Raw genomic sequence first — 13532 nt, forward strand, 5'->3', positions numbered from 1 at the left:
CTACATCTGTATCTTTGGGGTAGATACCCAGCAGTGCAATTGCAGGGTCATAGGGAAGCTCTATTTTTAATTTCTTGAGGAATCTCCACACTATTCTCCAAAGTGGCTGCACTAACTTGCGTTCCCACCAACAGTGTAAGAGGGTTCCCCTCTCTCCTCATCCCCTCCAACACATGTTGTTTCCTGTCTTGCTAATTTTGGCCATTCTAAGTGGTGCCAGGTGGTATCTCAATGTAGTTTTAATTTCAATCTCCCTGATGGCTAGTGATGATGAACATTTTTTCATGTGTCTGATAGCCATTTGTATGTCTTCATTGGAGAAGTGTCTGTTCATATCTTCTGCCCATTTTTTGATATGATTATCTGTTTTGTGTGTGTTGAGTTTGAGGAGTTCTTTATAGATCCTGCATATCAACCTTTTGTCTGTACTGTCATTTGCAAATATCTTCTCCCATTCCATGGGTTGCCTTTTTGTTTTGTTGACTGTTTCCTTTGCTGTGAAGAAGCTTTTGATCTTGATGAAGTCCCAAGAGTTCATTTTCGCTTTTGTTTCCTTGGCCCTTGGAGACATATCTTGAAAGAAGTTGTTGTGGCTGATATCAAAGAGGTTACTGCCTATGTTCTCCTCTAGGATTCTGATGGATTCCTGTCTCACGTTGAGGTCTTTTATCCATTTCGAATTTATCTTTGTGTACGGTGTAAGAGAATGATCGAGTTTCATTCTTCTACATGTCACTGTCCAGTTTTCCCAGCACCATTTATTGAAGAGACTGTCTTTTTTCCATTGTATATTTTTTCCTGTTTTGTCATAGATTATTTGACCATAGAGTTGAGGGTCCATATCTGGGCTCTCCACTCTGTTCCACCGGTCTATGTGTCTGTTTTTATGCCAGTACCACGCTGTCTTGGTGATCACAGCTTTGTAGTAAAGCTTGAAATCGGGTAACGTGATGCCGCCAGTTTTGTTTTTGTTTTTCAACATTTCCTTAGCAATTCGGGGTCTCTTCTGATTCCATACAAATTTTAGGATTATTTGCTCCAGCTCTTTGACAAATACCAGTGGAATTTTGATCGGAATGGCATTAAAAGTATAGATTGCTCTAGGCAGTATAGACATTTTAACAATGTTTATTCTTCCAATCCAAGAGCATGGAACGGTCTTCCATCTTTTTGTGTCTTCTTCAATTTCTTTCATGAGTGTTCTGTAGTTCCTCGAGTACAGGTCCTTTACCTCTTTGGTTAGGTTTATTCCCAGGTATCTTATGGTTCTTGGTGCTATAGTAAATGGAATCGATTCTCTAATTTCCCTTTCTGTATTTTCATTGTTAGTGTACAAGAAAGCCACTGTACATTGTACAAGAAAGCCACAATGTACATTTCTGTACATTGACTTTGTATCCTGCCACATTACTGAACTGCTGTATGAGTTCTAGAAGTTTAGGGGTGGAGTCTTTGGGGTTTTCCATATAAAGAATCATGTTATCTGCAAAGAGAGAGAGTTTGACTTCTTCCTTGCCAATTTGGACATCTTTTATTTCTCTTTGTTGTCTGATTGCCGTTGCTAGGACTTCTAATACTATGTTGAACAAGAGTGGTGAGAGTGGGCATCCTTGTCGTGTTCCTGATCTCAATGGGAAGACTGCAAGCTTTTTCCCATTAAGGATGATATTTGCTGTGGGTCTTTCATAGATAGATTTTATGAAGTTCAGGAATGTTCCCTCTATCCCTATACTTTGAAGCGTTTTAATCAGGAACGGATGCTGGATTTTGTCAAATGCTTTTTCTGCATCAATGGAGAGGACCATGTGGTTCTTCTCTCTTCTTTTATTGATTTGTTCTATCACATTGATTGATTTGTGAATGTTGAACCAACCTTGTAACCCAGGGATGAATCCCACCTGGTCATGGTGGATAATCTTTTTAATGTGCTCCTGGATCCTGTTTGCTAGGATCTTGTTGAGAATCTTAGCATCCATATTCATCAGTGATATTGGTCTGAAATTCTCCTTTTTGGTAGGGTCTTTGCCTGGTTTGGGGATCAGGGTAATGCTGGCTTCATAAAAAGAGTCTGGAAGTTTTCCTTCTGCTTCAATTTTTTGGAACAGCTTCAGAATTGGTGTTATTTCTTTTTTGAAAGTCTGGTAGAATTCCCCAGGGAATCCGTCAGGTCCTGGGCTCTTGTTTTTTGGGAGGTTTTTGATCACTGCTTCAATCTCGTTACTAGATATTGGTCTATTCAGGTTGTCAATTTCTTCCTGGTTCAATTTTGGGAGTTTATAGTTTTCCAGGAATGCATCCATTTCATCTAGGTTGCTTAGCTTATTGGCATATAACTGTTGGTAATAATTTCTGATGATTGTTTCTATTTCCTTGGTGTTAGTTGTGATTTCTCCCTTTTCATTCATCATTAATTTGGGCTTTCTCTCTTTTCTTTTGGATTAGTGTGGCCAATGGTTTATCGATCTTATTGATTCTTTCAAAAAACCAGCTTCTAGTTTCATTGATACGTTCTACTGTATCTCTGTTTTCTACCTCATTGATCTCTGCTTTAATCTTGATTATTTCCCTTCTTGCATGTGGAGTTGGTTTGATTTGTTGTTGATTCTCCAGTTCTTTAAGGTGTAGAGACAGCTGGGTGTATTCTGGATTTTTCAATTTTTTTGATGGAGGCTTGGATGGCTATGTATTTCCCCCTTAGAACCGCCTTTGCTGTATCCCATAGGTTTTGGACCGAAGTGTCTTCATTCTCATTGGTTTTCATGAATTGTTTAAGTTCATCTTTGATCTCCTGGTTGATCCCAGCATTCTTAAGCAAGGTGGTCTTTAGCTTCCAGGTGTTTGAGTTCCTTCTGAACTTCTCCTTGTGATTGAGTTCCAGTTTCAAAGCATTGTGATCAGAGAATATGCAGGGAATAATGTCAGTCTTTTGGTATCGGTTGAGTCCTGCTTTGTGACCCAGTATGTGGTCTATTCTGGAGAAGGTTCCATGTGCACTTGAGAAGAATGAGTATTCTGTTGTTTTAGGGTGGAATGTTCTGTATATGTCTATGAGGTCCATCTGGTCCAATGTTTCATTCAATGCTCTTATTTCTTTATTAATTTTCTGCTTCGATGATCTATTTCTGAGAGAGGTGTATTAAGATCTCCTACTATTATTGTATTCATATCAATATGACTCTTTATCTTGATTAATAGTTTTCTTATGTAATTGGGTGCTCCCATATTGGGAGCACAGATATTTACAATTGTTAGATCATCTTCGTGGATAGTCCCTTTAAGAATTATGTAGTGTCCTTCTGTATCTCTGACTACAGTCTTTAGTTTGAAATCTAATTTATCTGATATGAGAATCGCTACCCTGGCCTTCTTTTGAGGCCCATTGGCATGAAAGATGCTTCTCCATCCCTTCACTTTCAGTCTGGGTGTATCCTTAGGTTCAAAATGGGTCTCTTGTAGACAACATATGGATGGGTTCTGTCGTTTTATCCAATCTGCAACCCTGTGTCGTTTTATGGGTGCATTTAGGCCATTCACATTGAGAGTGATTATTGAGAGATAGGTTTTTATTGACATTGTGTTATCTTTGAATTCTTTCTGTCTGTAGATTGTTTCTATACTTCTGTTCAATGGTATTCTTAGAAATAAAAATTTCTCTTTTATAGGACCCCCCTTAATATTTCCTGCAGTGTTGGCTTGGTGGTTGCATAGTCTTGGTTGCCAGTCTTGGAAACTCTTTATCTCTCCATCCATTTTGAATGTCAGTCTTGCTGGATAGAGTACTCTTGGCTGCATGTTCTTCTCATTTAGTACTCTGAATATATTTTGCCAGCCCTTCCTGGCTTGCCAGGTCTCTGTGGACAGGTCTGACATTATTCTAATGGGCTTTCCTCTGTATGTAAGGAGCTTCTTTGTCCTAACTGCTTTTAAGAGGGTCTGTCTTGAAACATAATTCCTCATTTTAACTATAAGGTGTCGCGGGGACTTTCGAGAATCTAAAATCTTGGGGGGAAATCTCTCTGCCTCTAGTACATGAACGTTGTCTCCATTCATGAGATTGGGAAAATTTTCATAGAGAACTTCTTCCACTATATCTTCTAGACTTCTTTCTTTTTCCTCCCCTTCAGGGATTCCAATAATTCTGACGTTGGAATGTTTCATGGCATCATTTATTTCCCTGATTCTGTTTTCGTGGCTTCTGAGCTGTTTGTTCCAGGCTTCCTCCTGATCCTTTCTCTCTATCTGTTTGTCCTCCAGATCACTAATTCTATCTTCTGTCTCAGTTACCCTAGCTTTTAGAGAATTTAGATTAGATTGGAACTCATTGAGAGCATTTTGAACATCATCCCTGGTGGCTTTCAGTTCTGCCCTAATCAATTCCGTTTGGTCATCCATGGCTTTCTCCAACCTAGCTATTGCCTGGATAATTGTTAGCCTGAATTCCTTTTCCAACATATTGTCTATGTCGATAGCCATTAGCTCTGTTGCAGAAGGTCCATCCTCTGTATTTTTCTTCTGCTGGGTATTCCTCCTCCTAGTCATTTTGGTAAGAGATGACTGAACAGATGCAGCTGGATTTATCGATTGTGGTGCAGTCCAGGTACACCCTGGAACGCTTCTGTGCTATCAGGGTTCCCCACCCAAATGAGAGAAAAAAGAAAAGAAAAAGAAATAGAGAAGAAGAAAGAAAAGAGAGAGAGAGAGAGAGAGAGACAGGAAAAAAAGGGAAGATAAAAGGCTCAGTCCAAATGGGTCCCAAGGTAAGATTTATGAAGTATACAAACAAAAACAGACAAACAAAAAGACTGATAGAAGTATATGATAAGAGAAAAAAATATATATATATAAGCAAAAAAAGGGAAGAACCTCATCAGAGAGAACCCCAAGTATAAGATTTATATACTATCAGGACAAACACAAATTCACAGAAACACTGGCAGAAGGGAAAATTGGGAGAGTGGTTATAAATTCTCAGTGTGGGTGAGGAAGATTATTTTGATTCTTCCTGGATGAATCTTGATGTTTTTGTTAAGGGACTCAACTTTCCTAAGTTACAAGGGGATTAAAAACTGGTTTGCCTATAGGGGTAGCATTCATTGGGGAAAGGGGATTACCTTGAAGTTTAACTCTATATGTATATTAGAAAATAAAAATTAAAAAAGAATAACTAGACTAAACTAAGTTAAAATTAAAAAATTTTTTAAAAATAGAAAAGCAAAAGAAAAACACGGGTGTATGTATCAAAAAGTTCGGGTTAGAAGGTTATTAAGGAATTTGATGTACTGGACATCTCAATGTGATGGCAAATAGGTTAAAAAAATTATCTGTATGTATTAAAAAAAAAAAAAGAACCAGAATATTGGTAAAGAGTTAAAAATAAAAGTTGTATTTATGAGGTAGTGGTGGTTGTTCTCTTGTAGTCTTTTTTTTTTTCTTCTCTTCCTTCCTGGTTGGTTTTCTGGGGGAGGGGCCTGCCACATGGGTTTTCAGACAATGATGTTCCCTGAGTTAGGTCCTCGCGCTCCCCTCAAGGGGGTGGGCTCTGAAGAAACTTTTTTTTCAGGCTTTTGTTCTCTGGGGGTTTTTATGTTCTTTCATCTGTTTTCTCTTGCCTTGACAGTTTTGGTTTTTTTTTAAAGATTTTATTTATTTATTTGACAGAGATCACAAGTAGGCAGAGAGAGGAGGAAGCAGGCTCCCCACGGAGCAGAGAGCCTGATGCGGGGCTCGATCCCAGGACTCTGGGATCATGACCCGAGCCGGAGGCAGAGGCTTTAACCCACTGAGCCACCCAGGCGCCCCTTGCCTTGACAGCTTTTGATGGTTTTTGGAGGTTTAGAGAAGAACAAACTGCACCCCAACCTCCCTCTGAGAGAGAAGCCTCAGAATGCTCTGCAGAGCTGCTGGCAGAGTAGGTTCTGAGTCATGGTCCCTGAGGATGCAGGAGCTCCTCGTTGTACCCAATACCAGGGCAGCGGCGGCTGTCTGGGCAGCTCCAGACCGCCAGAGAGGTTCCAAGCAGAGATCCCACACTGAGATTTTCCCGCTGTCCCGGGCTGGGAATGTCTGGTTTTTCCGGATGCCAGAGCTCCAGGCTAGCACCTATGAGCACCTCTCCCAGGGGAGGGTGTGGGACGCATGCGTTTCAGGATTGCCATCTGGCCAGGCTCCCAGCCCCACACGAGAACCAAGAACCGGACCCCACTCGTTCTCGGGCGCGCTGGCGGCTCAGGGACCGGGACCTGATTTTTCCACCGCACTCTCTCTGGCTCAGCACCAGGGGAGGCTGTCCTGGGTCCGGGGACTAAGGCCCCTGTCCCTAACCGCCCCGATTCCCACAACATCCCCCCGTGATCCTCTGCTCTTTTTTTTTTGAGCGCTTTCAACCAGACTCCAAGTTAATGCTGGTCCCCAGACGCAGGGCACTCTCGTATTGGGGTATTACTTTCCAATCGGTCACCTCTGGTGGCTCCCTCCTTTTGTTTATCTTCCGATATCAGTCCTATGTTCCCACTCCGCTTTACCTGCCCACTGGCGTCTTCTGCTCCTGTAGAGATCCAGACGTGTATAATTCTGATCTCAGGCTGATTTCATAGGTGATCGGAGTTCTTTGGTAGGTAATCAGCTCACTTTAGGGTACAGGTTGAAATGGTGCCTCCTCCTACTTCCCTGCCATCTTGACTCCCCCCGCTTTTTTTGGTCTCAGGATTTTTTTTTTAAGATTTTTTTATTTATTTGACAGAGATTACAAATAGGCAGAGAGGCAGACAGAGAGAGAAAGGCTCCCTGCCGAGCAGAGAGCCCGATGCAGGGCTTGATCCCAGGACCCTGGGATCATGACCTGAGCCAAAGGCAGAGGCTTTAACCCACTGAGCCACCCAGGCGCCCCTAGGATTTTATTTTTAAGTAATCTCTATACCCAGCATGGAGCTTCAACCCATAACCCCAAAATCAAAAGTTGCATGCTCCACCAACTGAGCCAGCCAGGCGTCCTGGGAAGTGAGACATTAAATCGGCATTCTATGAATGCTCAGAAATCAAAAAAGAACTATGAAGGTTCTATAACCATTTGATTACAAATCGTTTCCAACTACAAGAATTTGTGTGTACAATTCAGAATATTTTTAGTACTGCATAATTAATATAAAATACAGTAATAAATTAGAAGCTAAGACTCATATATGATTAGAATCAAATTCTGTATCTTCCAAGTTTTTTTCGTTAAGAAGGCTACTATAATAATTGTTAAAATTTGATTTATAAAATACATTTACACAAAGAAAATATCACCATCATTTGTTTTAAATTTGTTCTACATCTAAGGCAACTGAAATCCATAGACACATCTCTTAAGCCATTCCTAACTTTAACAAGTTTCCCCTTTGTGGTGTATTACCTGAATATTCTTTGGCAAGACTTCACCTTCCATCCCAGGAATATGAGGTCCTGTATGTGGCTTTGGCTCAAGCCAGAAAGAAACCAGCCAACGAATAACAATAACACGAGCCTTAATGAAAGGTTCTTTTGTACAATAGATTGCTTCATTGGTTTCAGCATCCTTCTTTATCATAACATAAAGTGGCTTTGGTCTCACCTGTGGGATATCTATAGGAATATAAAAGGAAAACAAAAACCAAAATAAGAAAAGAATTATGCTTAGATAAATCTATATTTTTAAACATTTGAGAAAACACTTTTGATGATCCTCTTGTTTTAAAAGTAAATTTAAAATGACATTTTAAAATAATTTGCTAAATATTAGCATGCAATCTAGAAGAGTGAACCATATATTGCTGACATATGGAAACATGTCTTTTTGCAAAATATCACTAAAAGGCTCAGTGAATCCTAAGTACAGAGAAGCTTCCAGAGCCATTTAAAATTTTTTTTCCCATTTTATTTATTTTTTCAGCGTAACAGTATTCATTCTTTTTGCACAACACCCAGTGCTCCATGCAAAACGTGCCCTCCCCATTACCCACCACCTGTTCCCCCAACCTCCCACCCCTGACCCTTCAAAACCCTCAGGTTGCCCCAACCTCCCACCCCTGACCCTTCAAAACCCTCAGGTTGTTTTTCAGAGTCCATAGTCTCTTATGGTTCGCCTCGCCTCCCCAATGTCCATAGCCCGCTCCCCCTCTCCCAATCCCACCTCCCCCCAGCAACCCCCAGTTTGTTTTGTGAGATTAAGAGTCATTTATGGTTTGTCTCCCTCCCAATCCCATCTTGTTTCATTTATTCTTCTCCTATCCCCCTACCCCCCCATGTTGCTTCTCCATGTCCTCCTATCAGGGAGATCATATGATAGTTGTCTTTCTCCGATTGACTTATTTCACTAAGCATGATACGCTCTAGCTCCATCCAGAGCCATTTAAAATTAATGAGAGGGCGCCTGGGTGGCTCAGTGGTTTAAGCCGCTGCCTTCGGCTCAGGTCATGATCTCAGGTTCCTGGGATCAAGTCCCGCATCGGGCTCTCTGCTCGGCAGGGAGCCTGCTTCCCTCTCACTCTCTCTGCCTGCCTCTTGTGATATCTCTCTCTCTCTCTCTCTCTCTCACTGTCAAATAAATAAATAAATATCTTTAAAAAAAAAAAAAATAAATAAAAATAAAATTAATGAGAACTCACTACAATTAACCTAAGACTAAGACACAAATTCTAAATACAAAGTATGATAATTTTTCCTGGATTTTTATAGCAAAACTATTTTTAAAGCAAATATTGTTCTCGATGACAAAGATTCGCTACTCTAAGTCCTTTCTACAAGCCTTAATGGTTAGGCCTAAACCTATTAGCTGCCTAAACTTGGCAAAGCTTAAAATAAGAACATCTTTCTGGAACACACACACACACACACACACACACACACAACCCTAACAATTTCAACATACAGACTACAGACAGTCAGTGATTTCTATATATGGAAGAGGTCTGCTTCTAAACCAAGATTTGTCAGAAAGGCTCTAGTTTCAAGGCTCAATCATTTTGACACAGCCACTAAATACTGGACAAGACATCATCAAAATATATGACAATGTTATTATTCATACAGAACCTGAATAAGACATACTAAATTGAACCTTTAGGGGACCTTAAAAAGAAAATTTATAATATAGTTTAAGGATCATACCAAATAGCAGAAGTTTAATTTATAATATCAAATATTTCTGGTGGGTTAACTTTTCCTATCAGTGAGATCCAGAGAAGATTTTTTTTAAAAATCTCTTCACTCTCGGTGAAGCTCTCCTATTAATAAAATTCCACTTTCTCTATGAATCAAGGCATAGTATCTCTAAACAATCAATACAAAATATTAAATGTTATCAGTTTTCCACAGGTAACAAATGTCAACTTTACATTGAGGTATTATATTTTATTTTTTCATGTGATCTTTTAGAAAATTCCACAGACTACCTACCAAGTACAGGATGATATAAACTATTCTCCTTGCAGATGTTTGGGAAAATATAAGGCAAGTAATATTTCTTAAAATGTGAAAACAAAAATGAAAATCCCCTTTCTTGGTTTTCTTTGTTCTTCCATTCTAAACTTTTTACCTAAAAATAAAAATACAATCAGAATCATTCCATGAGACAGAAACAATTATTAGCCATCATAAACAAGGTTGTAAAAAGTTAGTTAAGTGATACAGTAATCTATTATACTCTAAAGATATACAGCTAGATATATATAAGGGCAAATTGTAAAAACTGGTATAATGCCATTGAAGGCTGACAAAGGAAACATATCTAAATCTTCATATTCTGTGGAGGAGTCTAGTAGATTCCAGTTGAAACCAAAAGAAGTGACTAGTAGCATCACACTAGGGAATACTACTCAGCAAAGTAAAGGAACCAACTGCTGATACTTGCACGATGTCGGTGAATCCCACTTGTGTTATAATGAGAAAACAAGACCGAAATGACAGAATATGGAGAGTAAGTGATGGAGCGGGATTCAGGACACAGATGGGTACCCAGCAGTTGGGCTATAACATCCGCATCTTCACCCGTGGCTCTCAGCAGCCTCCACTGGCCAGTACCAGCACTGGGCCTGTGACATAGCTTCATAAACATTACTCGTGTAGTAATGAAGCTTCAGTGAACTGTTATCTGGAATTGCAAACTCGGCCAAATTAGTTCCAGAGGTCACATAATGAGACATTTCATCGTAATAGCAAATGGCATATGATAATTGACATGAGGAGGTAGAAATGTTTCTACATAGATCATAAAATGCAGGAACTCTTCAGAGATGCTTCTGTGTATGGAATTTTCTCAACTAATGAGATGAAGCTTTCTCAGGCTATTCACCTCCCTCTCTTACTTTGTTCAACAGCCATATAGCTGGCTGCTGCCCCATATAAACCACAATGTTTGGCTATGTGAAGAAAACAGAGATGAACCAGAATATGAAAAGGCTGCAAGGAGTTTAAAATATGCTCAAGGAAAGATAACAGACAAATTGCAGGTGATCTATAACAGAAGGTAATGAACACACTTGCCTAATGAGAGAAAAAAATACAGTGCTTTTAGATTCATAGGAGGACATGAGAAATTTCTACCTGCTAGAGGCCTAAAGAAGGCCATTTCCTGGCTTATCCTCAAGCAGGAGAATTCAGAAATGTTCTGATTAAAATATACTATGTTTTTCTGCAGCCTCCCCGACCTTCTGCATCTTCTGTTACTCTGTGTTGGACACTGGAGAGAGATGGAGGGGTGAAGAGTGAATGTGCTGAGTACGGATATAGAGATGGACCGCATGGAATTGAGAAAGGTGATTTTTGGTCATCAAGATGTAGAGGGACTAGCTTTGAATAAATGGCTGTCTAAGGAAACTTGAAAAAGAAAATCTAGGTGAATGATATTGCATGTTAAGGCTTGTGTATTGATTTCTCTGATCCAAATAGAGGAGACGTAATAGAGAACCTCTTCAGTATGAGAAGTTTAGAAACCCTTGGAGAGTCAGATTAATTTTCTGCTTCATATACTCTCCAATATACTCTCTCATATACTCTTCATATGACCTCTCTTACTTCAGTTTTTGAAAATTCAGCCTGTCTCTTCAATGTTAATAGAGAGAAGGAAGGTTTTTTCCTGGGTCAGGAAAGAAATGTATCCTAAGTCTTCCTTGTGCTTATTTGTCAGACTGGGGAGGCCCTCACGTTTAGATTCCCCCTACACACACCCCTCCATCCTGTACGGTTCCTAGACAATTGGAAGCATAGAGGGTTGGTTAAAGAGACCAAAACGAAAACAAACAAAAAAACTGGCTTAATGCCATGTAAATGCATTATGTATGTTATATTTCAAAAATTTTAGAAGATAAAACGTGCTCTGAAAATCTTCAAAGTTGACCCAGACGTGGCTCTACTAATGACAAAGATATTAATGTCCTTTCCCCCTTTGTCCTTTCTGGAATAATTCAGCCTTAAAATCATACAAAACAAGGGGCGTCTGGGTGGCTCAGTGGGTTAAGCTTCTGCCTTCGACTCAGGTTGTGATCTCGGGGTCCTCGGATTGAGCCCACATCGGGCTCTCTGCTCAGCGGGGAGCCTGCTTCCCCCTCTCTCTCTGCCTGCCTCTCTGCCCACTGTGATCTCTGTCAAAGAAATAAATAAAAATCTTCAAAAAAAAAAAAGTCATACAAAACAGGCATATGGGAGTCAGAGTGGGGTAAAGAGTAAAAGCAGTGGCGGTCAAGTGTAGGTGATTAGAGCCTGACCACAAAATGCAGCACATCCATGAAGGGGATGTAGCAAAGGCAGCAGCTCAATGGAGACTTGAAGCCTGAAAAGGATGAGGAAAGTGTCCATGATGTGAGGGGGTGGAGAATAAGAGGGAAAGAGCAGTAAAATATAGGGTGTTGAGAATTCCAGTAGGGTGAGGAAGATATCTAAGTAGGGAGATGGCAAAGGCCCAGAGTAGGTTTCAATGAGATACCACTATACATTATTCACTACTTTTTAAAGATTTTATTTATTTATTTTATTTGAGAGAGAGAGAGAGCCCGCACACGAGCAGGGAGGAGAGGGAAAAGCTGGTACCCTGCAAGCAGGGAGTCCAACATGGGGCTCTATCCCAGGATCATGACCTGAGCCAAAGGCAGAGGCTTAACCGACTGAGCCACCCAGGTGCTCCTACATTATTCACTTTAGAATAACTAAAATTACATACTGACCATACCAGCTGTTGGTGAGGATGTGAAGCAAATTTTAAGTTTCATAGATTGCTGGTGGAGTGTAAAAAGGTACAACCATTTGGAAAACAGCTGGGTCATGCCTTAACAAGTTAATATATATCTATTCTACAATCCAGCCATTCCACTAGTAGGTATTTACGCACGAGAAAAATCTTTATGTCCACATGAGGACTAGTTTATCAATATTCATAGCCATTTTATTTGTAATAGCCAGAATGGAAACAACTCATATCACCATCAACAGGTGAGTGGATAACAAAGCGTGTTATATTCACACAATGAAAAGCTACTCAGCAATAAAAAGAACCCAATTATTGAAACACAACAATATGGATAATTTTCAAAAAAATTGATAGAAAAAAGAAGCTAGACCCCGCAAAAAAAGTATGTACCATATGATTCCATTTATATGGAAATATGGAAAATGCAAACTCTGGTGACATGTTATCAGATCAATTGTTGCCCGGGAATCAGGCAGTGGTTAGGAGTAGAAAAAGATGTATTACAAAGGCATGTGAGAACTTTTAGGAGCAATATAGTTGTTATCTTGATAATGGTGATGTTTGCATAGCTGTACACATGTAATAAATTTCATCAAAATATATATTTCAAATATTGCAGTTTAGTATATGTCAATTACATCTCAATAAACCAGCAAAACAAATTTTAAAAATCTATATGAGGTACAAAAGTTGTTTTTTAAAAAAAACTGCAATGATAATGACAGTAACAACTACTACCCACAGAACATTTTGTGTCACGCACTTTTTTCTTCTAGTACTTTGCACTAGTTATTCAACCGTCAAACACCAAAATAGGGTAGGTAGTTATTCAACCGTCAAACACCAAAACAAAATAGGGTAGGTATTATTTTTATGTCAGTAAGATGGAGAATCAGATTTAAAACTTGGCAATCTCATTCAGGGTCCAAGTTAACTTTATAATGTTAGTTTCTGAGGCATAGGGAACTTTTGTGTTTGGAATAGTTATAAGTAATGGGTATATTCTAAAACTGTTTTCATCAACAAGGGCATACACATTTCATATGAAAAGATGAATAGGTTACCCTACAAAATACATTCACTGAGATATTTATAGAGTACAAACAGGTTGAAGTATAAATTGCATTCCTCCACCCACACCCCATTCTCAGCCTACCTCCCTACTGGCTGCCTCTTGGCAGGCTGATTCCTAAATCAGTTACCACTTAAAGACCACGACTACTGATTATAAAGGAAAGGATTAGAAAATAAACCCAACTGGCCCACAGAAGATATTATATACATAAAAGAGTCTACTTTAAGATTTTTTCTCTAGGTCCCTTTCTAAGAGATT

At 39.5% G+C, this 13532-nt stretch overlaps 1 protein-coding gene across 13 annotated transcripts in view; it reads right to left on the reverse strand.

Annotated features, from left to right (window-relative positions):
* Positions 1-13532, reverse strand: part of RALGAPA1 (Ral GTPase activating protein catalytic subunit alpha 1) — a 265994-nt gene that overhangs the window by 196811 nt on the left and 55651 nt on the right. For all 13 annotated transcript variants that reach the window (XM_046007925.1, XM_046007924.1, XM_046007923.1 and 10 more), the window contains exons 8-9: positions 9415-9553; positions 7394-7602 (exon numbers count right to left, since the gene is read on the reverse strand). In XM_046007925.1, the coding sequence (XP_045863881.1) occupies positions 7394-7602; positions 9415-9553 (348 nt within the window). The remainder of the gene's footprint in view (positions 1-7393; positions 7603-9414; positions 9554-13532) is intronic.

Source organism: Meles meles, chromosome 6, assembly GCF_922984935.1.
Source record: "Meles meles chromosome 6, mMelMel3.1 paternal haplotype, whole genome shotgun sequence".
Taxonomy (NCBI): Eukaryota; Metazoa; Chordata; class Mammalia; order Carnivora; family Mustelidae; genus Meles; species Meles meles.